Source organism: Protomyctophum bolini, assembly GCF_963924005.1.
Source record: "Protomyctophum bolini genome assembly, chromosome: 12".
Taxonomy (NCBI): Eukaryota; Metazoa; Chordata; class Actinopteri; order Myctophiformes; family Myctophidae; genus Protomyctophum; species Protomyctophum bolini.
Window position 1 is genome coordinate 35,630,598 of NC_137873.1, and position 25,386 is coordinate 35,655,983.

At 41.5% G+C, this 25,386-nt stretch overlaps 3 protein-coding genes across 4 annotated transcripts; 1 reads left to right on the top strand and 2 right to left on the bottom strand.

The window, feature by feature from the left end:
• Positions 1–322: 322 nt before the first annotated feature.
• On the bottom strand, positions 323–14,973 carry LOC308325580 (ankyrin repeat domain-containing protein 13C-like). 2 transcript variants are annotated; one of them, XM_080778115.1, is made up of 13 exons: positions 14,209–14,973; positions 13,974–14,015; positions 12,630–12,734; positions 7,811–7,896; positions 6,999–7,044; positions 6,761–6,827; positions 6,163–6,307; positions 5,363–5,494; positions 4,847–5,008; positions 1,982–2,061; positions 1,781–1,879; positions 570–670; positions 323–476 (listed from the first exon to the last, which is right to left on the bottom strand). In XM_080778115.1, exons 1-13 carry the CDS (start codon positions 14,588–14,590, stop codon positions 346–348), a joined length of 1,578 nt encoding a protein of 525 aa, XP_080634241.1. In that variant the 5' UTR covers positions 14,591–14,973; the 3' UTR covers positions 323–345. The 2 variants fall into 2 exon arrangements, with proteins under 2 accessions (XP_080634241.1, XP_080634242.1); XM_080778116.1 differs by lacking the exon at positions 12,630–12,734.
• A 1,151-nt stretch (positions 14,974–16,124) lies between these two features.
• Positions 16,125–17,536, top strand: znf830 (zinc finger protein 830). The gene has a single exon (XM_080778579.1). The coding sequence runs from the start codon at positions 16,190–16,192 to the stop codon at positions 17,246–17,248; it is 1,059 nt and encodes a 352-aa protein (XP_080634705.1). The 5' UTR covers positions 16,125–16,189; the 3' UTR covers positions 17,249–17,536.
• A 61-nt stretch (positions 17,537–17,597) lies between these two features.
• On the bottom strand, positions 17,598–24,677 carry efcab14 (EF-hand calcium binding domain 14). Its single transcript, XM_080778578.1, has 9 exons — positions 23,912–24,677; positions 23,372–23,520; positions 23,088–23,233; positions 22,760–22,858; positions 22,407–22,517; positions 19,834–19,998; positions 19,632–19,734; positions 19,420–19,545; positions 17,598–19,275 (listed from the first exon to the last, which is right to left on the bottom strand). The coding sequence occupies exons 1-9, from the start codon at positions 24,085–24,087 to the stop codon at positions 19,256–19,258; spliced, it is 1,095 nt and encodes a 364-aa protein (XP_080634704.1). The 5' UTR covers positions 24,088–24,677; the 3' UTR covers positions 17,598–19,255.
• Positions 24,678–25,386: the final 709 nt, after the last annotated feature.

Consider the following 25,386-nt stretch of genomic DNA (forward strand, 5'->3'; position numbering starts at 1 on the left):
GTAATGCTCTAAAAACGTAATCTGGCATCGGTTCGGGCTCTAGTAAACAATGAAATAAAAACGATGTGCTGCTGTTATAGTTTTAAATGTTATGGCACTATATGACTTCTGTTTGCATTGGATTGCTGAGGATCTATCTATAAAATGAAGAGAAAAAAAAAGTTCCAACAGATCAATTCCCTTTTTAGTAAAACACATAAATAATAAAAAACAAAACAGCAACACTGTATTCCTCTTTTTCCCCCCTCAGCTTCCATTAGCTGTTCATTTAATTTTGTGAAGAGTCCCATTTCTTTCAGTTTTATGCAGCTGCCACAATTGACTGCTTGCAGTAGCCACGCTGACTCAGAGATCTGGGAAGCGACTGGGGTCCTCTTTGTATTCAGCAGGGATGGCAAAAATGGACGCTTCAAACTCATCATAGCGGAATTCCTGAAAGGTGACGGTTGCTGTGATGGTGGGAAAGACGGGGATGTCTGAAAAGTAAGAAAGTAAACTTGGGTCATAAAAAAGCCATTATATCTACAGTATATTATGCTTATTGAATTCCCCAAAAAATCCAGACATACCTAGTTTGACTGGAAACCCTGGAGGAAGTTTCATCTGGACAAACTCCCTAAGCTTATTAAAATGCTTGAAAGGAGCTACAACCTCCAACACATTCAATAACCTGAAAGCACAAGAAGAAACAGTATGTCTGTTAATAGATTTTCATAATCATAGGGCATCTTTAATTCTATTTAAGTTCGATCCACTATAGCCTTAGCCTGGTAGAACCACTCCCCCTGCTGGACGACGTTTGCATTCTGCCAGAAGGGAGAGTCTGGAATCTCTTGGGCAGAGACGATGTAACATCTGTGCCCAGAGTCACATTGGTTCCATGCATTTTTTGTTTGCTATATTTCCCAAGTCTTGCCATTCTTTCCTTTTTGGATCATTCCCTTAATATTGGATTATACCTTTGGATTTAGAGACCTTCTTCCCATTCCATGAGTTTGGATATTGGACCAGACTTTACCAAGGAGTTTAAGGTGGCCAGAGGAGACTGGCCACACTCTACAGACTGGTTTGAATTTGCTTTATTTTTTTGGACACCTGAGTTTAGTTTTGGACACATTGAATTTAGTTTGGACAGTGCTAGGACACTTGGACCTACCTGTTGAGAGTTTTTCAGGCAGCAGGAGGGAACTTGTGAACTCAATACTGCCGCAATCTGGCAGCCAGGTTACTATAGCCCGTAACTATAGTTACTATAAGGTCCGATTAAGCAGCAATATTGCTTATAGCTTGATTGAAGACTTTAGACTACGCCAGATCAACTCGGAATTACGCCATATGGCAGCCAAGTCTACAGACTTTTTAATGTTTGTTTAGAGAACTTGGATCGCACTCACCAAGACTGCATTTCAGTCATTTATTCTTGCCAAGAATAAATGACTGAAATGCAGTCTTGGTGAGTGCGACCCATTAGCGTTATTTATACACGCACCTCAAGTCAGAGCGCGGTGGTCACATGAAGAGTTGTTTAGAGAACTTAACATGAAGTCATGTGGCAGCCAAGTCTATGTACTTTTAAACAGCCTGAATTGCTGCATGGCAGAGCAAACTGACCAATCCTCTAATTATCTGCTCTGCAACCGCTGGTAATCTAATAAATGTCTGCCACGCCAAATTCATGCTGCCTGTCGCTGGGAGACCCAAAAGTGTCTCCCGGCGTTCAGTAACTCGCGTATATAAACGTTAAGTAAAAGAGATCTAAAGGAAACTCGGGTGTGCTTACGATTCGATGCCCAGAGGGAAGTCTTGGCTCATGGCTACAGTAGCTTTGAAGTTTTTCTTGCTCTCCTTGCACACAAGCTCTCTCCCGAGATGAGGTGGCCTGGAGGAGTGAGCAAAAGGCAGACAAAACAGTTTATTCTATGATTCGGTTTGGTTGTTTTCACATTCTTGAGATTTGTGCCGACACAAAAGAAGACCTTACTTTCCATGTTCTGCGGTGATGTACTCTTCCCAGGAAATGGTGTTGGGCGCTGGGGCTACGAGGGACTGCCTTCTGACAGGCTGAGGAGAGGAAATGGCAGTGTCACTGTTATCATCATCGTCGTCATCATGAGTGTCATCAAACAGGTACCACAGTGGTTCTTAACCCATTTAGGCCCTCAAAATTAAAAAAATAAAATAGTGGCGCGCTATGAGCTTGTAGATCTGCTATTTTTCAATAGCTAAATTAATATGTAACATCTGTGCCCAGAGTCACATTGGTTCCATGCATTTTCTGTTTTCTATGCACCATTTTCATGTATTTTATTATTTTCCACCAATCCGCCACGCTATGAGGTTTTTCTTGTTATCTGCTGGACTATATGCCATGAGAAACCAGCTAGATACATGTGTTGCTATGGCAACAGGCAGTGATTGGGAAGCCCCGCCCACAGCTCACCTGGCTGATGTAGCAAGGGGCAATCACATTGTTTGAGCCACCTGGAGAGATTGACTCTGTCAGTCCAGAGTGGAGGTGAACAGAGAGACAGACAGGCTACTGCCGTGAGCAAGAGGAATATTTCCCCAAGTCTTGCCATACAGCCGTTTGGATTATTTCCCTGAATTTTGATTTTTACCTTTGGATTTAAAGACCTTCTTTCCATTCCGGGAGTTTGGATTTCGATCGAGGACGGACTTTGCGCAAGCGTGTAAAGGGTGGTAAGAGGAGACTTAACACTACACAGCATTGACTGGGTTCCATTTTGGATTGCTTTTTTTGGACATTTAGGTTTAGCTTTGGACAGTGCCAGGACACTTGAGCTTCACACCCATCCCTTTTGAGGCAGTTAATTTATTTTGATTTCATTAAGTGACTATTTTGTTATTGAAAACTTTATTTTGTTTTGAGTTTATGAAATCACAGTTAAACTTATTTACTGACTTCTGTAGTGATTCTTATTCTGAACTGACCCACCACCTCCCTCATTTTTGCTATAATTGGTTCCTTTACTTTATAACGTTATTATTGTAACCGTTATAGCCGTTGTTCCAATCTAGGACTAATTATACGTTGCCGTACTGCGGAGCGAGTGCAGGAAATTGCCGAACTACAAGCTCACAGCGCGTCGTCACCTTAGAGTATATACTATATAGGTCGTCACGCATTGTTTATGGATGCGTTCATTTTAAGTATGTTCATGACTAGCCCCGCAAGCAGAACCCGAATGTAGTAAAGTTTCTGACACTTTTAAGACTTTACTGCATTGGGTCCTGCTTCAAGTGGGGCTGTCGCCAGTTACGCACAAACAAATACAATGTAAACAAGCCATGAGACGGACTTCTGCGCGCTTTTACCATGGTTATTCATGTATTGACTTACGAATGTGCGAACTATAAGTACCTTACATACCATACCGACACATCTCCTGTGTCGCGGAAGCCGTTAAGTATTTTTAATCCATGATTGATTAAAAATGTCGCTTCTTCCTACCTTGTTTATTGACACCTCATTGTACCGCCTATCTGGCTAGCTAGTGGTGCTACAGCTATGACGGAGCAAATCAGAGGAAGGGACATAGCCCGCAAAGCCAACCGCACATCGAGAGGCGGTACAATAAACGGTAAATAAACAAGAAGAAATCAAAGCGACATTTTTAATCAAACATGGATTAAAAATACTTAACGGCTTCCGCGACACAGGAGATTTTATCAGAGGTATGTAAGGTACTTATAGTTCGCACATCCGTAAACAAACACAATAAAAAGCGTCCTAATTCCGCGCCGATGGACTAAACGATGAGTGTGTGTATATCCGCGTCCCAACAATCGCATTGAAAAATCTTAGCTTGACCAGGAACCCTACGGGTCAGCCCGGTTCGGTTCGGATTGGGCTGACCCAGGGGGTTCCGAGAGGGGCTAGTTCATGACTCGTTTCTGTCACATCCTAAGATACTGATGTAATGGTTAAAATGAAATCACTGAGATCTAGGAGTAGATGATAGATCAGACCGTGCTGCTTGCCTGTGCCTGGGAGCTCAATGCAACTATGGTAGGCAGAGAGAGGTGGCGAACATGACAGGGGGCCATCTTGTGGCGATGGACTGTAATAGCAGTCTCTGATTAACGAAATGAAATAACAATTCAAATAATGCGAACACATGGCCACATTAAAATGAATTAAGACCGGGGTGTTTTGGTCATACTAAACCAGGGTTTTAAATGTAGCAAAACCGCCCAACCTTAATACCCTCTACCGTTTTGCTACAGTTCAAACTTGACCCCTTTGTTTCATGCTGAGGTTCATAACCAACCACACCACATTCCCCCCCCCCCAGACATTTCTCCTGCTTTGACGTATAGCAAATGTTGGTTCTCTTGCTTTTTAGTTTTATTAGCAAATTTCATTGCGTAGTTTCTTAATACCATTAGCCTTTATTGGTTGCATTATTAGACGCCCCTGTTCTTCCTTTTGAGCTTGGGAGGTTTTTACTGGTGTTAGCATCATGTCGTGCTTTAGCTATTGAAAAATAGCAGATCTACAAGCTCATGGCACACCACCGAGTGGCGCGCTACGAGCTTGTAGGTCTGCTATTTTTGAAGAATCGAAGAGCGACTGACATATAAGACATTTTTAGAATCTGATCTCAGGTCAGAATGGAAAACTGTCAGGATGTAGATGGAAGACATTTTTAGAATCTGATCTCAGGTCAGAATGGAAAACTGTCAGGATGTAGATAGAAGACATTTTTAGAATCTGATCTCAGGTCAGAATGGAAAACCGTCAGGATGTAGATAGAAGACATTTTTAGAATCTGATCTCGGGTCAGAATGGGTTAAATTCAGTCTTCCTCATCTTCCTGCTCACCTCAAAGTTCTGCTCGCTGATGCTGCCTCCTTTGCTGAGGCTCTCCATGATGGCTTTGTTCCTCAGGATGTCCTCCTCGCTGAGGTGCTCTCGCCGTTTCCTGGACTCCAGCATGAGGCCGTTCACTGCATAGAAGTCAGCCAGGAAGTTCCCGACCCTCTCCTGTTATAACACACAAATATCATGGTGTATATGCGAGTGATGCGGCATATGTACACTTTCTGCTAAGCATGTGATATGGGCCTTCATTGGAAGAATTCTACATGCAGAGGCAGCGGTGGCCGAACGGTTTGCGGAGCGGTCTTGATATCGGAAAGGTCGCTGACCACCGCTGAAGTGCCCTTGGACAAGGCATTGAACCTCTACCATGAAATGTTCTATGAGCAGGGCCTGGCTGTAAGCAAGTTCTTGAGCTTAGTCCAGTTACATACCTTTCCTTTCCTTTCCAGGGCTATCCATCCGACATTTAACATTCTTGAGGGGTGTGTGCGTGAGTGAGGTGTTGGCGGGGCTTACCGTCTTGTCCTCTCTGAAGACCCAGCCAATCTGACTGCGGGAGAAAGAGATGGACTTGGTGGACAGAGTGGCCGAATAGACGTCGCTGCTCATCAGAATGTCCACCTCCTCCTCGGTCTCCATCTCAGACTCCTTTGAGGGGGTGGGGACATTAAGGGTCAGTCAGTCATTATTTGCTCATGCGTCAATGCCAAAGCATTGACGCACGGAAGCAACACAATTAGGAACTAGTAGGCCAGTCAATCTAAGATTTGCAAAACAGAAACGGAAACAAATTGCAAAAGTAACGGACACTCCTTGGGCTATGTGATGAGGTCAGCAGATTTGGGGACATTTGGGCAAGTGGCTATGGCCTAATTTAAGCTTTTGTTTAAGCTTGGAATAAAGTCAGAATCATAAACAAAAACCCTAGTTTGACACATTACTGTACATGCTTCTTAAAGCATAATTAAATATAGATTTGATTTGCCTTAACGGTACTCCAACTTTCAACCCCTGAATTTACCATGATCAACCATGATTTATATAATACTCTATTTTTTATTTGGATGAACCTAAGGATCATAAAAAAAACCTTGGAACGATTGCTTTTGCAATTTCTTTTGGGTCCCTTTTCTCTTTCAGCTTAGCCTATCCACACTTTTCCTGGGCTGTGTGTGCGCGCTCCAGTTCCTGTTGATTTCATTGGATATCATTGGTCATCTGACCAGTTTCATTGGCTTTCATTGGATCAAATCGACAGGAACTGGAGCACACACAGCCCAGGAAAAGTGTGGATAGGTGCTGTTCTGTTCCCTCACCTCGTGGTGTATTCTTTGGTACACTTTAGCCTCGTTGTCCAGGACCACAAAGGACTTGGGCGGCGCGGCGTCTCCGGTGAAGATGAAACTCAGGTCTCCACGTTGACACTTCATATCAGTGAAGTCAATGAGGGTGGTGTCTAGTCTGATGCAGATGAGGGGGTTCTTAGCATTGAATGTAAAAACTGCACATACATACATACCCACAGACTTAACCCATTTTGGTGTTGGCATCATGTCGTGCTTTAGCTATTGCAAAAATAGCAGATCTACAAGCTCATAGCGCGCCAACGAGTGGCGCGCTACGAGCTTGTAGGTCTGCTATTTTTGAAAAATCGAGGAACGACTGACATTTTTAGAATCTGATCTCAGGTCAGAATGGGTTAATCAGACCAGTGTGTGTCCAGTGGAAACCTTGTATGAATCTGATCTCAGGTCAGAATGGGTTAATCAGACCAGTGTGTGTCCAGTGGAAATCTCATATGAATCTGATCTCAGGTCAGAATGGGTTAAACCGGGTCTCTAAAGAAATACAGCAGCATGGGGGGGGGGGGGGGGGGGGGGGGGCTTTGTTCAAGTACATGAACTAAAGTCTTACCTGATATTAATTCCCTGCTTGTAGATCTTACAAGCATCCGATGGCAACATCCGGGACAACAGAGGCACTGCAATAAAAGGAGGGACACTGGATTACGGACTTTGTTATGCACACAGCAATCCTCAGGCAGGTTGAAAACAAATAACAGTCAAGTTACGGGTGAAAATCAGCTTATAACGTCACATGCCGTAAATTCTTTTCACACACTCTCGCCGCTCTCAAACAACATAACACTCACCCCAACTCTGAAAGTCCCAATGCAGTTCCAAATAGAAATCACCAAGCTATGGAGAAAAAGGCAAGCGTTGTGTTATTGCTGTTTTTATTATTTATCCCATTCTGACCCGAGATCAGATTCTAAAAATGTCTTCTACATCCTGACAGTTTTCATTCCGACCTGAGATCAGATTCTAAAAATGTCTATGTCAAGTCGCTCTTTGATTTTTCAAAAAATAGCAGACCTACAAGCTCGTAGCCTATGAGCTTATAGATCTGCTATTTTTCAATAGCTAAAGCACGACATGATGCTAACACCAAAACGGGTTCCCGCCCAAAATGGGTTAAATATATATATATATATATTGAACATAGTATCGTAACAGTATCATATAGTACGACTTGACTGTTGGTATGGCATTTACAGTATATGAGAAGAACATACGTCTATTATGGATGAAGACAACGCATTGAACCAACTATTATATTTTTTTGTATACTTTGCAAAGGGTTTTTTCTCTCCCTTCTGTTCAAAATACAGTAGTCTTTTATTAGTTAAGGTAATGGGTATATGTATAACTGTGTCCTTTGTTCCACAACATGTCTGAGCTGAGCCGTCTGTTTTTGTTTGTTTGTTTTTTCCTGTCTTGTCTTTGTCATTGTCATAAAATGTAAAATAAATAAAAAATATGATTGAAAAACAATACAGTAGTCTGAACAGAACATGGTTATTTATGCAAATCAGAGCCGGAGGAAAGTTTGTACAAAAGGGCATAAAATGCAGTTGCAGTAATATATATATACGAGTAATCGATACCGTTAATATTGTCTCACCTCCCTGAGAGCTTTGAGTAGTTTTGGCCTCTTGTCCTCCACACTATCCCTGGACTGCTGCTTTAGCTTACGCAGTATAGCTGTAACTGAGGAGAGAGAGGAGTAGAATTTAACCCATTCTGACCCGAGATCAGATTCATACGAGGTTTCCACTGGACACACACTGGTCCGATTAACACAGTCCGACCCGAGATCAGGTTCTAAAAATGTTCTAAAAATCGATTTTTCAAAAATAGCAGACCTACAAGCTCGTAGCGCGCCACTCGGTGGCGTGCTACGAGCTTGTAGATCTGCTATTTTTAAATAGCTAAAGCACGACATGATGCCAACACCAAAATGGGTTAAATGGCCATTTACCATCCACTGCATGGCTCTGTGTGCTCAAGGGAGCTTATAGCACATCTCACAAGCACCACTCGAAAAGAAAATGGATGTTTCATGGCTGTACAACTCTCTCTTCCGCAAGCTGAACACTGGGAATAGCCACTTTCAACGCGTTAATTATTCTACCACCAGGTGGATGGGCTACGACGTGATCACCGTTATGACTGACAAATTGAGGTCTTGTACAATCTATCTGGACTAAGAACACACTTCATGTATGTTGTTGACCACAGGGAATAGTGGACTGAGAAGAAGGGAGTAGGAGACAGAGGAGTTTTGCTGCAGTGGGTGGTGGTGCAGCACTGCACATTGTATAGGGACGCCTCGAGGGAGCTTCTGTCGCAGTGTGCACAGACTGCACGTGTGTGTGTGTGTGTGTGTGTGTGTGTGTGTGAACTCTATCTACAAAAAATGTCTTCTAAATCCTAAAAGTTTTCTGAAAAACCTATGTTTCTTCTGTCAGTGGTACTCAACCTTTTTCACGTTAAGGACCACCCATAATTATCTGTATTTGGCCCGCCGACCCCCCATCTGAAAATATGTTGTTCCAAGCAAAGACACGAGTTAAAAAACGTTCACTCTGAGAGAGAATAAATATTCAAAGATTCGTGCCACATTTTCACGATTCCCCCCCCAAAAAAGCAGATCTACAAGCTCATCGCGCGGCACCGAGTGCCGCGCTATGAGCTTGTGGATCTGCTATTTTTCAATAGCTAAAGTATAACAAACGATGCTTTAAAACACCAAAAAGGGTTCCCGACCCAAAATGGGTTAAACCGGATGTGCCACATTGTTATCCAAAGCCATGTTTTGTCGCTGGGAGTTTTGCCTCGTCTTTGCCTGTCCTTGCGGGGAAATGTGTCCAGCACCCCTCCCTCCCTCCCTCCCTTTCTGTCTCCCCTGGTACACACCCCTCACTGTGACATGACCTTCCCACAGCTTAGCTCCTGCTCCCAGTCCCCAGCAGGGGAATAGTTGAAACACATTCTAACACGGAGCGGTTGAGGAGGGTCATTTATTTTACTGTTGGGATACTTTTTGAGTGGTGCAACCACTCCAAGGAACAGCAATGTCCGTCCGTCCTAACCTATGTGTGACTATGAGTACCAGTAGGGCCAAAGGTGGCGCTGTTGTGCCAGAAACGGAGAGAGAGAGAGATAGTGTTGCACTGTTGCCAGCTAATTACAGAGAGAGAGGCAGGGGGAGAGGGTTGTTGCACCACTCAGTTCACACTCAGTTTTTACAATTTTGGCATTTAGCAGATGCTAGATATTAGAACATGCACCATGGAAGTATTATGGGAGGACACCGGTAATTCATAGAGTGGACCAGGCATGTTAATCTAACTCGCCAAGTGTTCCAATAAAACCAACAGCTCAACCCACTCATGCAGAGTCAGTCAACTAAACAATTACGCTAGCGTTTCATCTTCGCTTATCAAAACGTGAAAATCAACCGAGGCACTTTGTTGATTAAGGCAAAGAGAACATACCACAGTAGTCAATCCAATAATACAAAGTGAGTCTGCACCGGACATCACATTCAAAACAAATAAAAACATGTAATTCCAATGAGTCAAGGCCATTAGCCACTGCCCTTCACAGGCAATTTGACATATGTTTCATTAGCTGTCATATGGATCTAAAAGCAGTGGCATCATTAATCAGAGCAGAGAGAGAGAGAGAGAGTGAGTGGTGAGCTCAGGGCTTCCCACCAGTAACCACGCTTCAGGCTACAGTATGTTCCAGGCAGCCCATCTGGATCCACAGAGCTTTGAGAAAATCCCCATGTCTCTTTTTAACTGGTTCAACCTTGCCACCGAGAACGATCACAAGTGACTAAAACTAAGACGGAAAATGTTCGTCGACTACCTTTTTCCACCGACGGAAACTAAATGGAAACTAAATGAAAACTGAGCTACGATGACCAAAACTGAGACTAAATAATATATTGACAATTTCGTCAACAAATAAAAACTAGACAAGAGATCCAGTAGAAGTCATTTTACACTTGGTTGCATGCTGAAAATAGCCGATCTACAAGCTCACAACGCTTCGCAGCACGACGCGTTGTGAGCTTGTAGAGCTGCTATTTTCAGCAAGTGTAAAAGCAGCCATTACGGCGGCATCAAGTTTGACGAAATACATTTCAGACAGTTAGACTAAAACTAGACTAACACTAAAACATTCCAGGTGACTAAAATGTGACTAAAGGTTTAATTCCAAAGACTTTGACTAAACTAAAATAGAAAATTGCTGCCAAAAACAACACTGTGGTCCACACAGTTCAGTGTACGTGTTGGAAAGTCCTTCAAAACGTTTAGGGCATTGGGCATGCCTGAATGTATGACCTAACACAAATATAAAACAAATTGTCAGCATGATCCCTCGTTCCCACTTATTTTTCATCTCAAGCACCCAACTATCTGCAGTATCAGACTTTATCCTAGACCTAGACCATTTAGGCCTGACGTCGAAATTGAAAAAGTCTTCAAAATCCTGACAGTTTTCTGAAATACCTCATGTTTCTATATCAGTGGCTCAATATTTAATGTCAAGGACCCCAAAGATTATATGTAATATGCCTTCGACCCCCATCTGAAAATATGTTGTTCCAGGGACCTCCCCAGAAGCAAAGATTTGAGTTAAAATGTTCACTCTGTAATAATATATATTCAAAGATTTGAGGCAGACTTTCACGATTTTTCAGAAGTCGCAGACCTACAAGCTCGTAGCACGGCACTCGGTGCCATGCTATGAGCTTGTAGATTTTTTCAATTTTTAGATTTTTCAATAGCTAAAGTATAACATAATGCTTTAAAACACCAAAAGGGGTTCCCACCCTAAATGCGTTAATCCAAGTTCTAATGTGGTAATGAGCTAAATATATTCCTTCCTCAACATAAATAATTTAGAACGTTTGGTATTATTTAAAAGAATCAATCTGAATATGCAAATGACTGATTAAATATGGCAGAGTGCCATATTTAAGGATGAGTGATTATTCAATTCATAATTAAATTACCTACATTTTATATGGTGTCGTTGGTTAACTTTCAACCTGGTGTCGAGTATGTGGGCTTGTCATTATAGGCAAACAGTTTCAAAGACATTTCTAAACATTTCAAAAATAGCTAAAAGATGACAGAAGTGACAGAACAGTAAAGTACAAATAAGGCTTAAGTGGTTAAAGGTGCTGTTAGTGATATGTTTGTTAACCCATTTAGACCTGAGGACGATTCTACAAATGGCTTCATTTAGTATTTGTTCAATAACAAGGGGTGTAGCTGTCCCAGTTATGGGTATGCTGTGATATTTTATTTAGCTTATTTTTCAGAAAATGCATATGGTAAATTGTATTTTTGTTTTGGGCAACAAACTGTCTATTTCGGTATTTGTATGGTAAATGCATGGTGAGATAGTGCCATCTACTGTGCTCTGCATTTGTGGTCAGTCTGTTTCATGGGCATGTTGAATTAGGCTCACCTAAGCAGCTAATCACCCCATTTCAATCACCTGTTGGGTTTGGGCATGTTTGGGCAGAACAAACAGAGCAGAGGTGAAGAGAGGAGCTCTTTCATGTCAGAGTCTCCACAAAAGATAAGAAAGAAAATAATATAAACAAGAACTTAACTGAACTCCTAAAAGTCTGTGCAGAAGGCGCATACGGTATGTTCCCAGTTGTTTTGTTTGGTGTCTGTAAAAGTTATATTGCCATTGTATCGTGTATTTGTTTGTGACATGCGGACATTTCATTGTGAGAATATGGACAATTCATGGTCATTTAAAAAGACAGCATGACTGACTGACAAGGGCATTCGTAATTTCATGTGCTAATAATTCATTGTGGTTAAAAGATATTATGTGATTTCTTTGCAGTTTTTCACGTTGTCGCTTGGGATAAATAAAAAGCCCTCTCGATATCAGTTGGGACGTTGTCTTATTTCTGCACCAGATGAAGATGGTTTAGGAGCAGTTACAAGGGGTCTCCCCATCTCTGCAGCAGAGCTAAACAGAAAATACTTTTTCAGGTATGGGATGAGAATTTCATCCAATCAGGAATGAGAACTCAATACAGGATACAAGATAAACATGTGGAATCATGAAACAAATACATGAGCAGACAACATTTCAACTGGAACACAAAGCTTCCATAGATGATCTTTGCCGGGTTCTCTCTCCTGATTGGATGAAATTTGTAACCCAGCTGGAAATGTATTTTCTGTTTACTCGCGAGCTGGAGAGATAGGGGTGACCACTCAATAGCAACGATTGCTGTAGTGTAATGGCACTGGGCTGTAACAAAATCTATACAATTAGACATGTCAACCTATGTCCTCATGATTGACAAGTTCAACAACAGATGGACTGAACGATATCAGCCATGCCCAAGAGACACCGATTTGCAATACTCAAATAAAAAAAAGATAACTTACTCATTTGCCTGTCTCCGTAGCTGATGGCTTCTGCCAGAGGGCTCCATCCTTGAGCATTTTTTATCTTTACTGGGGCATTATGGGCCAGAAGTAAAAGGGCACACTCTGGAAACAGACAAATACACATTTAAGAAAGGTTTCTCATAAAAGAGGCATATGGGGGTTAACTCATGACAGACGAATCATGACATCATGTACATGTACATGTACATGTACTAACAATCCGTAATGTGACCCTGAAGAGTTTGCCAAGACATTCTAGTCTTTTTGTGTATTCATCATCATATATTAGTGTATATATATATCTAGGCTATTTTTGCCATGCTTTATTATGTTCACTGACTAGTTCAATTACAATTGACAATATATGCAATGAGAAAATGCTATCATTCTTCTGAGGGATTTACTGTAAACATACATCTGAAATGTAATCTAAATGGGCAGCAAGTACAGATACAAAGAGTGCTGTGGAGTGAAGTTTAATGTGAAGTGGAAATACTCAAGTACAAATCAAAATCAAAATTGTACTTAAGTACAGTACTTGAGTAAATGTATAGTTAAACTATTTTCCACCCCTGCCTAATTGTCTGTCCATTCTGGTCAGATTAGGTGGACTTTCCCCATCAGCCCTGCCACACTGCTGACATCATAGTATAAAAATAATATTAAAAACAATGACAGAGGACAGATGAGATTAACGGAGTTCAGCGCAGGGCTGAGTACACACAAAAGTAAATAGACTAAATATAATGAAACGGTAAAAACATGCAGCATGTGGATGCCAACATTTGGGATAGAGTGAGATTGTGACAGATGGCAGGATTCTTTATTTTATTTTATTATGACAGAGATTAGCTTCTTTTCTTTCTTTCTTTTTTATCCGAGTGCGCATTCTGCCAAAGAGCAACCATTCGTTAGTCTTGCATCCTGTGACACCAAGTTCTCTACCTAACTTAAAAAGAGACATGGGGATTTTCTCAAAGCTCTGTGGATCCAGATGGGCTGCCTGGAACATACTGTAGCCTGAAGTGTGGTTACTGGTGGGAAGCCCAGAGCTCACCACTCACTCTCTCTCTCTCTCTCTGCTCTGATTAATGATGCCACTGCTTTTAGATCCATGTGACAGGCAGCTAATGAAACTTGTCAACAATGGTTCAATCATTATAGTAGTGTGTATATCTAGTATACATTATAAAAAGTAGAAATTGAAAAAAAGGGTAGCACATCCCAAATGTCAAATCAATGGAGTACTCAATTTTCACAAACCAATAAATGAACACTTTGACTTATGCCGTTTTCCCATTATCTAAGTTATCTATTGGTTGATATATTGATTGATTTTACCTTTGTGACCCATCATCACAGCTATGTGGAGTGGAGTATTTCCTGAAAGGGGAGACAAGACAGCAAATATCCTCAGTAGAAATTAAGAACATGGATTATAACAATATAGCATTCATTTCAAAGAGAGGGTAAATATATATTTATATATAATAATTGCACTAATCCGTCATGTAGTTGGGATTATTGCAATTACTATTATTTATGTTATTCCATGAGGAAATCCATGATAACTCACCGTGCACATCCTTGTGAGAGATGCTATGGGTCCTGATGAGAGAGGACAGCCGACGCACATCTCCCTTGAACACACATTCGTGAACAGGGAATTCCAGGTCCTCATTGGTCAGAATGATTGGGTTCTTGTTGTTATCGTCGACGACATTATTGGCATTAATGTTATTTGCGTTTATGTTCGACAGCTGTTGTTGCTGCAGTGCCGAAGGATTCGTTGCTTTGTGAAAAGCCTTGTTCGACCTGAAAGTGTGGTTGGTACCGTTCGGGATGCTTGAAGATTCATCATAAGTGTCCATCATCTCATCACCATCATCATCAGCCTCATCATTTTTGTTTGTCTTGTGGTGGTCCTTGCGCAGGGTGCGAATCTTTTCCCCTGTCATGTCTAATAAGCAAATTCGGGTAACCTAACTACGATAAGCAGGCAAACCAATGCAACATTAAAAAAACGAGACCAAGCGAACACGCAGCAGATCTATTTGCAGATGTTCTCGTGTGATAATGTAATAATCTGGTAATGCACCTGCTGTTAGCTGCTAGCAACCATGAATACAAAATGAATGTGGTGGTGGGCGCGGTGTTGACAACAGAGACAAAAAAACACACATTAAACAACAACCAAATCACGAATTAAATTAACATTCAAATAAAACTGGAGACAAACAGCCCACGACTACATTTTTGGCGGCACCCAATCCTCAAGTGTAGGTTTTGAAAAAGATTCCCATTTGCTTTTCTTTGCGGGGAAACACAGCAGGACGGTGAAGGCTAGCTAAAATGCTAGCTTTGTTGCTATGCTCGTCTCGCGAGATTACAGTATGACAAAATCCGAAAGAAATCTCACTTCCGTTCCTAGTAGTAATAATAATAATAATAATAATAATAATAATAATAAACTTTATTTATATAGCACCTTTTGAAACAATGTTTATGATTACAAACATAATCACCAACAGTCTAGAAATAAACATTTATCTCTGAGCTGATTTGACTGTGCTTTATAATTTATAATGATACAAACCATGTACAACCCAGATTCGGCACAAACAAGGGACTAAATTCTTTTCGCTCCTATGCGACCAAAATGTGGAACGCCCTACCAACAGTCATTAAGACATGTGAATCCCTTGGCTCCTTCAAAACTGCTCTCAAAGGGCACCTACGGATGGCTGCAATTCGAAACTGGCCTCTGTAAAAGCTGAATTTGTATCTGGATTGTACTATGTTTTTGTATGGACGTGGTGTTGGGTGCCTGCACATATGCACACATGGCATCAACGCATGGTGTTGTGTGCAGGCGCCCTACACTCTGTCTTTGTACTATGGATTGTACTATGTTTTTGTATGGACGTGGTGTTGGGTGCCTGCACATATGCACACATGGCATCAACGCATGGTGTTGTGTGCAGGCGCCCTACACTCTGTCTTTCGTTTTCTTTTCTTTTATCCCCCTGTTCCCCTCACTGTATATATACTTTTTTTCCCTTTTCGCTTCCTATATGATGAATTCCTGTTCTGTTCTTTAACTACATAGAAGTGTCTATTTGTTTGTCTCTAAATGTTTTGATGAATTGAACAAGTGTAAGGCTTAATTGGGTCGTCCACTCACAGTTAACAGTCTTTGTATTGAGTTTGTGCTTGAAATGTACTGTAATTCTGCAAACTGTTAATAAAGATTTCAATCAATCAATCAATATCATTTATTTTAGAATAAATGTCCGAAAGATACTTGTACCAACACTTTTGCACAGTGTCTTGCCGAAGACGGTAGATTTACAAGCTCACAACGCGTCGCACCCGCAACGTGTTGTGAACTTGTATATCTTCAGTCTTCGGCGCGCGACACCGTCGTGCGATGAAGCGCAATAGAGGATGTACGTCATCTTTATGAGACAGTGCAGGGCTGTGTTTTCCTCTTTAGCTGAGTCGCAGCAAGCCGAGTCGCTAACAAAAAAAGTAAAAACAAGCGACGTTTTGTGAGAATGGCTGCCCTGAAAAAGAAGGGGAAGAAGGTCATAAACCAGGATGAGCTGAGGCGTTTAATGCGAGAGAAACAGAGGCAGACGACAGATAAGAAGCGCGTGGAGTCTCCCTTCGCCAAGTACAACAGCCTGGGCCACTTGAGCTGCGTCCTGTGCAACGTGCAGGTGAAGACAGAGATACTGTGGCAGGCTCACGTTCTGGGCAAACAGCACAAAGAGAAGCTTTCTGAGCTCAAAGGTTCGAAACCGAGCGGTTCCGGTGCCAGTCAGACACCCCAGCAACAACAACAAGCACCGAAGAGGAAAGCACCGGATTCCGAAGGCACCGATGGGAAGAGGGAGAAAAGCGCAGGCCAGTCAATATCAGGGCTACCAGGGGATTTCTTTGAGTTCAAGAAGCCATGCGAAAGGGCACCAAAGTGTACTACGACATCTGCTGGGCTCAGCCTTTTGGCTGGAACATATGACAAGGACGAAGAAAGTGATGAGGAAGATGACACAGACACTAACCACAAAGGGAAAGGAACCACAAGTGTGTCGGGTGAAAGTGCCCCAGAGGGACTCCCTGCTGATTTCTTTGACAGTTCAATACCAACCGTCCCCTCCGTCTCTCATTCTGGATCCATTCATAAAGCGGATGAGCAGCAAGAGAAAAGCACGTCGAAGAAAGAAAACACCGCCGAAGCGCTTCCAGAGGGATTCTTTGATGATCCCGTTAGAGACGCCAAAGTGCGAAATGTGGAGGCACCCAAAGACCTGATGGACAAGGAGTGGGACGAGTTTCAGAAGGAAATGCGCCAGGTGAACACAAAGTCAGAGGCTATTGTGGCCGAGGACGACGAGGAGGGTCGTCTTGAACGTCAGATTGATGAAATCGACGAGCAGATTGAATGCTACAGGAGGGTTGAAGTACTGAGGGACAAGAGGGATGTGGTAAAGAGCAAGTCTGTGGAAGCGACGACTCAGGAACTGTCCGACCAAGGCATTGACGAGGAGGATGAAGAGGAACTACTTCACCTGTTGTCCCGCGACTGGAGAGCTAAAGGGGCGCTTGCCTAAATCCCTACAATTGTGATTTACAAACAACCATGGAACCATGGTCTTGTTTAAGAAACGAGAGAAAATAAGCCTTCTGTATGCTATATATAAACCTGTAGCCTGGTTGACCATTCCATTAAACATTTAATTCCAAAAGTTTTCAAGGGGGAGTGCTTAGCCAGGCTAATAAACCTGTGCAGTCTTTGTAAAATTGATATCCAGGTTTGTACCATTCTGTTGTCCAGGTGATGGATTTGTAAGTGTTGATTAAGAGCTTGTATTACCCCAGTAAAACATGTACATGAGTTACCACAGGTCATTTTGTGAATTCAAATAAGTCTGACAATGTTAACAAATGCCACAACACAGGTTGATTTGAATACTATATTTATTCACAAGTTCTGTTCCCACAAACACAAAAAAAACAACTTGGCATGGAAATATCACGTAATATCAGAAGCTGTCAATTGTATATAGCTTAATTAGGCCTATTCATTGTCCTGTGCAAACAGTTAAAAAGATAAATTAAATATTTGCCCATGTTACATTGTGAGCAACATGCAAAGCACAAATTAATAGAATTTGAGAACACAAAAATTAAGACCTCAGAAAGAAAATCTGACAAACCACTCCCTACCTATACAAGATATATTTTCGTGGATGCCACATTAATTTTTTTTAATTATCAAATGCAACAATATTGAGTAACCTGACAATGTATTTAGTAAATGGCTCCAAGGCCTACACAAATGAAATAAAAATTGAGTGATGTCAGTGCTCTCACTACCTGTTGCACAATGTGAGTGCAATGGGGTGCACGTGCAGCCTCCTACCTACTGTAAAATGACTAGTTTAAAACAAATTCAACGCAAGCACTATAATATCTGCAACGGCAAGTCATTTCTTCCACGAGTTATTGCTACATTTCACCTTGAGATTATCCACTTCAAAAGTATTGTTGAAATATTCAATGAGGTTATAGCCCTTCAAATAAAAAGAATGTACACTTTAAAACTGCAAAAATAAAGAAAAACCAAAACCTCACTACAGACAATTAAACTCATAACCCAAATTAAAATGCAGGAATTAAATACATTTGTTGGGACAAGGAAGCCACAATCAAATTGTGAAAAACAAGTCTAGTCATGTAAAATGAGCATGAAATGAATGGCATAAAATGTTTAGGTCCAATAATATACTTAAAGTTTGGCTAAAAACATTCTGCTTCCAGTAGGCATTTGTAAACATTCTTGAGATTTTAACTTGGGTTGTGAAGTATGTGAAACCAGGTGAGTTATTAGGAGTGACATGTCATTGTTCTGACCGCTCATTAGTCCGACCATAACCGTACACGGAAGCCATGGGGGTGAGTCTTAACCGGCTATGTAGGACTAACAGGATGTCAGACTAATGCACAGTGAGTCCCCGTTATTAGGTAGTGACGTGAGGGACATCTGCCTTAAAACAGTTTTCCAGTTTTTGCACAGCTAATTGCACATTAGAAAGATTCCATGAAGTTGAGAAAGACGTGAGGTAAACAAAACGACACCTGCAAGAGCAAGTCTACATATTTCACCTGTAAAATAAACCAAATGGTTCATGACACTTTATTACAAGGTTTGTATAGAACACTAAGAAAGTGTGTGCACAATCATGTCTAAAATCAAAAAAGTTCGGTCCGGTGTGGACCACGTTGCAGTGTGGCGAACCAGGTGCGGAAGTAGGGGGGCGTGCCAGTGCCATTGTTCAACAATCGGCACGATAAATATTTAGTTCAGAAAAGTGCAGCAGTCACAGGAAGGGTGTGCACGGCACGCACCCCATAGGGACCCTTCTGTGTTCTCAATACTGTTCATTGCCATCAATGCTGTGCTCACAAACCTGCTGCAGCTTTCAGTTCAGTTTGTAAGTACCAATTTGGTCCCCATCTTTTTTTTCATAGTCCTCCATGATAAGTACGTCAGGATATCGAAGCTCGCTCAGGGCTCGGCAGGACATTCTGACAGAATAAGCCCAAAAATGCGTCTGCTAGAAGAGGTCCTCCGGATCTGTATAAAACACATTTTCAAAATTGTTAATAAATGGGGGAAAAAAATATATATATGCTCACGGCCTCATGATAATTACATCAAAGCTCTGCTTCTGAAGCTGTATTGAATTGCTTTGTACTACTAAACAGTAGCAGTGTTGACCTTTCTGAGGACTGACACCACTGGGCGGCTTTAGGCTTCGCGGCACAACATTTCTCTTGGAGTGCTTTGGAGTCAAGAATCTCCGTCGTCTCTTTTGCTTAGAATCCGATACTGGTGTGAATTGCTCTGCAAAGAATACAATGAAACATTCAGACTAGGTTTGAGGTAAACAAAGAGTACACCAATGTAATAATACATTCTATATACAGTACCATTTGCAGTATTGGGTGATGCTTCTGCTGTAGTAGCATCATTAACAACTTCAGTTGCTTGGCTGCCAATGCTGGGCTCATGTGCAGTCTCACCCATCGAGTCCTTTAGTTATGACGCAATAGAAAAGAAGGTGCTCACTGATCATGTGTCCTAAAAAGTAAACCGCTTGTATTTTTGCGTGGAACTGAATATGTTACTCACATTTGAATTGGTTTCCTGTACGGGCCCATGCTCTAAAGAGTATAGCCTCTGAGAAAGGTTGGAGACTGTAGAGATGAGAGAGTGGATCTGGTGACCAACTTGGGACTCATACAGTTCCTGCGTCTTGTTAGCCTCGCTTACAGCTTCTTTCAGCTCAGTTATGTCCTAGAAGAGCAATGGGAAACCAAAGTGTGCTGTCAGATTGGTAGACAGCGAACAGTCATGGAGTCACATACTGTAGGTTGCACTTAGTTTGCTCAACAAGCAAAACAAGATCGACTACATTGATGCTAGAACGGATTTATTGAAACTAAGCTCACTCTCTTAATAGTGTCTCAGAAACACCACACACTATTTCACTTCTCATTGTGTTCAAGCAGAATGCAAAACACTAAGATGCAGTTGTCATAGTATACGTAGATGCAATTTCCATTCCACTTCTCCCCCCCCCCCCCTCATTTGGTATGTACATTTCCTATTTGCATTGCCAGTTATTCATTGGATAAATCACTGCATGCAAAATACCGTGTACAATGACCATTGTCATGTGTTTGTACTAAAGATAAAGCCAGCATGACGGTTACTGGAGTCATTTTCCATCACGCTATGGAATAGTAACATGGAAAACGGTTCCTATCAGTTGTATCATTTTGATATGTTAGTTAATTTTGCACGGTGGTATAGTGCTATATATTTTACAATTTTTGAGGCTTGTACGCGAGTTTGGAGGATGAACTTAGTTTCAGGAAAATGTAAAACTTAGTTTTGTGTAAAAATAAAAAGACGTATGAAAAAGGATGATACAGAACAGGTGCTCGTTTAATAATGCATGAGACTTTATCTCAGAAATAGCTACTGAATCTTTATTCCCATCTGACGTCCCATGTTACATACAAAGAATAAAGTAGAGAGAAATGTCTCATGTTGTCATGGATATCCGATCTGACCCAGTTTTGCTGAGCAGAGGAAAATGTCTGAGCTCCCAAAATAGATATTGGTACTCGTTTCATGTATTATGAATGAAAATGCAAAACCACAAGGCTGACAGTGGCTCAGGAGCAGCGACCTGGGAACAGGAAGGGTTGGTTCCCAGCTCCGCCTGGCTTTGTGTCCAAGTGTCCTTGAGCAAGACATTGAACCAACTGCTTCCGATAAGCAGGCAGGTTGATGATGCCTTGCATGGTTGCCTCGACATCAGTGTGTGAATGAGTGTAATGTAATGTACGCTATTCTAAATAAAAGGCTTTGGGTCAAGCCTTGAGCATAACACCATCCTTTTTTTCTTCTTTCAACCCCTCCTTCACACCTGTAAACTTGTGATAATAAAGTCGTCCTGGGGAGTCGGGACTATTAAAATCGTATTATGTATTTGGGACAAAGCAGATTTAGTTTTACCACTTGGAAAAGTGCAGATCACTGGAAATACCAACTCATGAAAGTTGCATGTTATATATATATATATATATATATATATACTCAATCTTTTTCTGTGAATCTCTTATTTACAGCAACTATTGCATTGAGGTGACCTTGTGTCAAGGAAGCAAGAGTGAAAGTCATAAAGAGAAATTATTTGAAGATTTCAGCAAATCTCTTAGGTCGCATTCTCCGCTCTACTTTGGTGCGAATGGGTGGAGAAGTTGCATCATTCTTGTATTTTTAATTTGCTGCGTTTGCACACACACTGCGCTGTATAACCGCAGCAAGGAACTTTATCAATGTGTTCAATTCATAAGACTACAGTGAAATCTATGGTGTTAAAATTATACTTCGAGTAATAGTTGGGACGTAAAGTGAGAGTAACATACGTGGATGCCTCAACCTATGTAACTTACGTAGATAGCATTTTATACAGACTTAGCACTTTATACTATACATGTATAGTTTCATTATATAGATATTCCACTGTTACGTTCTTAGCTTACGCATGTTGCATGATAACTACTTTTTATGAATGTGATGTATTGCCATGCTTTTTTGTTCTTGCTTAATGTAAATGTCGGGGAGACAGGGACAGGACGTATGTGTGCGCACACGCACGCACAGATCTTTTGGGCACATTGTGGAGGCAGAGCGGAGACGGGAGCGCAAAATGAATTATCTGACGTTTATCCTCATTTAACCACGTCTATCCACGGTAACGCGTCATCTTTGCTCTGCCCTCTCCAATAGCGTTTACTCCTCACGTTTGATTCCCTTTATTTGATGCAGATTGCATTCACACCTGCAGGGAATCGAAGTCAGGTGTGCTTTGAAGCTAGAATGCAATTGTTTTGATCCGCATCAGACTTCGAATGAGCCTTCACACCTACCAAACGAAGCACACTTTCCGACAATACGCAGCAGGATTCGTTTTAATCCAAGCAAAGCATCCTGGTGTGAATGCGACATTAGTTATGCGAGCATTGATCTTATGAAGCACTTTTGTTCATAGGTGAAAATAAACTAATTTTAGCCGCAGCATCCCAATGATTTAGGAAGAGCATGTCACATATTATAAAACTGTGTCCATCCATGTACAAACATTTTCAAAATAAAACATATTGAGCAAAGTAGGAGGCTGATTTATTTACCATAGTCTTTTTCAAACCATCAGTATCCGTCTTCTGATTTTCAAGAGCAGACTGCATAGTCTTAACATCATGCTGCACGCTTGTTAGTGTGCTGCCAATTGTGGCCACACTCTGGAAAAGAGAATTATAAATAGTCATCTGTACTGTAGGTCATGTCAGATTAAGAAACAGAATATGAACAAATATAAGCCACATTTGTATTACTAGTATTTCTCAATGTGGTTCTTAGCTAAAACAATTATCAGCAACAGTATATATTAAAATTATGCACAGTTTTTTAAAGTCTCTCCTATGTCATTGGTAGGAAATATGTAATCAATCGAAAAGGGTTTCATTCAAAAATGTGGCTTTACCTTTTGGAGTTCTTCAACTGTATTTGGAAGGTTGATCAAGTCTGAGGCAGATTTGATGTTGGCCTTTAGATGGTTGACTGCTGAGTCCAGTAAACTGATCTATAAGGAGTAAAACAAACTAGTTATATTTCACAACAACTGCAGCACAATAACAACCTTGAAACCGGGACCACTGCTCCAATTATTGAAATGCGCTTGTATGTGTAAATGTATGTTATTTGATGCTATGCAGAAAGTCAAACCTGCCATATTCTCCATTTATGAAAACTCCCATAAGTCATAGTGTCAGTGTTTCAACATTAACAATAAGGCTGCAATGACCACTTACCTTTCTGTTCATCTCCGTCAGGTTAGACCAGAGTTTGCTCAAACCCTTGTCCCCACTTTCAATTTCCTCAAGCTTTCTTTGCTTTGTTTTCAGCTCCTCACTTAGTTTTGGTATTTCGTGTGCCGATGCTTTTTGGCTGGATTCCACTGTCAGGACACAACATAGAGACGTTGTTAACAACAGGAAAGTGCAGATAACTGAGCCATATGTTATACATTCCAAAGTCTGTTGTTTATGACAGTCATTTCAGAATAGATAGGAAATCTGTGTGAGCTTTGCCTTACTCGTGCGCATCTTTTCCTTCATGGAGTCCAGATCTTCTTTCAATGCAATCTGCATCCATATGAGCCCGGCACATGCCATGACACAGGCAGCTAGTATGATGAACAGTAACAGGGGGTAGCACACCGTGCAACACTTTGTGTAACTTCTCCTGGAAAAGAATGCCAAGCACAGAGAGGACATTAATATTTCACATACTCGTGCAACATTGATGGTGCTTGGTTGGTGCCATAGGTCAGTGGCTCTCGAACTCGAGGAGCCACCCCCGCCTTAGCGTGTATCTTAAAGTACAGCATCAAAATCAGTACAGTACATCCACTTTAACCCTATAGCCCATTTGATAATAGCAGATCATGACAGACGCTATATGAATTAAGTAAGTACTTACTAATATTAAATTCAAGCTGAAGCTATTATTACAATAGCTACAATGTGTGAAGCTTGTAGATCTAAAACGTTTTAAGGAGTCAGCAAAAGATTGAGAACCACTGCCATAAGAAACACTCGATTAATCTCTGTGGTTTACCGTATAAATGACTTACTTCCCAAAGGCTGCAACGGTGCCCATGTTGCTGAACTCATCGTCGTCGGAGCTGGACTCGGATTCGGAGTCCGGAGGCTCGGTTCTGAGGAGCCGGTGACCGGAGCCTTTCTTGGTCTTCTTCCTTTTACTGTCCCCAAGTCCAATCAGGGCATTCAGCTCCTTCCTCTTCTTCATCTTCTTCTGAGGGGTCAGCGATCCCGCTGAACCCGTCTTAAACCCGACCAGATCCAACGTTTTGTCCAGTTTGGTGGATACTGATAGTGTATGGATAGTGTCTATTAACCTCGTCGTGCTAAACGACTCATCTGCCGGGTGTCTATCGCTTCTTTCTGTTTTTTTAACAGTGCTTTTCGATCAGAGCTATATAACCTAACCTGCCCGAACCGTAGGATTGTGTAACATCCGAGCCGAGGTGATATAATAAACGCCAACTGGTTACGTTAGCATTCGCTACCTCATCTGACTGACACCAGGGCCCAGCGCCGCCGTGCTAAAGCAGCTAACTAAGCGCTACACAATGCAGTTATATAACTGCCAGTCTGCCACACCATGGACTCAATGGAAAGTCAACATGCCGAAGATCGGTGACGACGATTGGCAAATAACTTAAAAAATAAATATCTAAACGGCCGCATCTATGATCTAACATAAATGTATATCGTCTCTTGCGGTAAAGATTTAAGCTATGGTGGTTCCTTCCTCGTTGTTTTGACAGCAAAGTCCAAGTAACCTTACATGTGAATGGTGGATTTACGAGCCTACGTTTCCCTGGTGGGTCCTGAGACGCCATCGCCGATTGGACGCAGCGACAGACAACATTTTGACTGACTGCGCTTTAAGCCAATAAATCTTTTCTTGGCCAAAAGGAACACGATGGCGAGAAGAAGTTGTGGCAGTGCTTGTGGGGTCGGGCCGGGATGCCGGGTACCCCTACCCTACCTACCCCCGGGGTCATCGAGACGAGGCGTTGCTTTGGAAGATGGTCGATAATAATGTAATACATGATTTTAAGTTTTTAACATTTAAAAAGATGGTGCCCAGTGCCCACACTGCTCAGTGTTGATTGATTGATTGATTGATTGAAGTATTTATTAACTGTTTGCAGAATGACAGTTGTATAATTGTATTGAGTTGTGCAGCACAACTCAATACAAAGACTGTTAACTGTGAGTGGACGACTCCATAAAGCATTACACTTTGTTGGAGCCAAAATGCTTTTTGTTTATTTTATTTTGTTTTGTTTATTTACACTAATTAATGATGAAGTTAATGATGTCTTTCTTTACGATGACGTCATGAGAATTGGTTGTCGTGAAAACGCTCTTTTACCTGTCACTGTGACGGCACTCAGGTGCGACAGGGGAAGACGAGACAGTTTTCGACCGTGCGTGGTCATTATAGGTTCAGTTGTTTTGTTTGTTTAATAGTTTATTTACGTTTGTTACTGCTGAGTATCAATAAATGGATTGACAT

What these genes read in the sequence shown, in the direction of transcription:
- efcab14 (XM_080778578.1), bottom strand. Translation starts at nt 24,087, where the DNA reads ATGAAGAAGAGGAAGGAGCTGAATGCCCTGATTGGACTTGGGGACAGT. An exon ending in ACCGTTGCAGCCTTTGGGAA is followed by an intron (nt 23,521 to 23,911) that starts GTAAGTCATTTA and finishes ATTCTTTTCCAG; the next exon opens with GAGAAGTTACACAAAGTGTT. An exon ending in ATGGTTTGAAAAAGACTATG is followed by an intron (nt 19,999 to 22,406) that starts GTAAATAAATCA and finishes TTGCTCTTCTAG; the next exon opens with GACATAACTGAGCTGAAAGA.
- znf830 (XM_080778579.1), top strand. Translation starts at nt 16,190, where the DNA reads ATGGCTGCCCTGAAAAAGAAGGGGAAGAAGGTCATAAACCAGGATGAG.
- LOC308325580 (XM_080778115.1), bottom strand. Translation starts at nt 14,590, where the DNA reads ATGACAGGGGAAAAGATTCGCACCCTGCGCAAGGACCACCACAAGACA. An exon ending in TACTCAAAGCTCTCAGGGAG is followed by an intron (nt 7,045 to 7,810) that starts GTGAGACAATAT and finishes TTTTCTCCATAG; the next exon opens with CTTGGTGATTTCTATTTGGA. An exon ending in TTCCCTCTGGGCATCGAATC is followed by an intron (nt 671 to 1,780) that starts GTAAGCACACCC and finishes TTGTGCTTTCAG; the next exon opens with GTTATTGAATGTGTTGGAGG.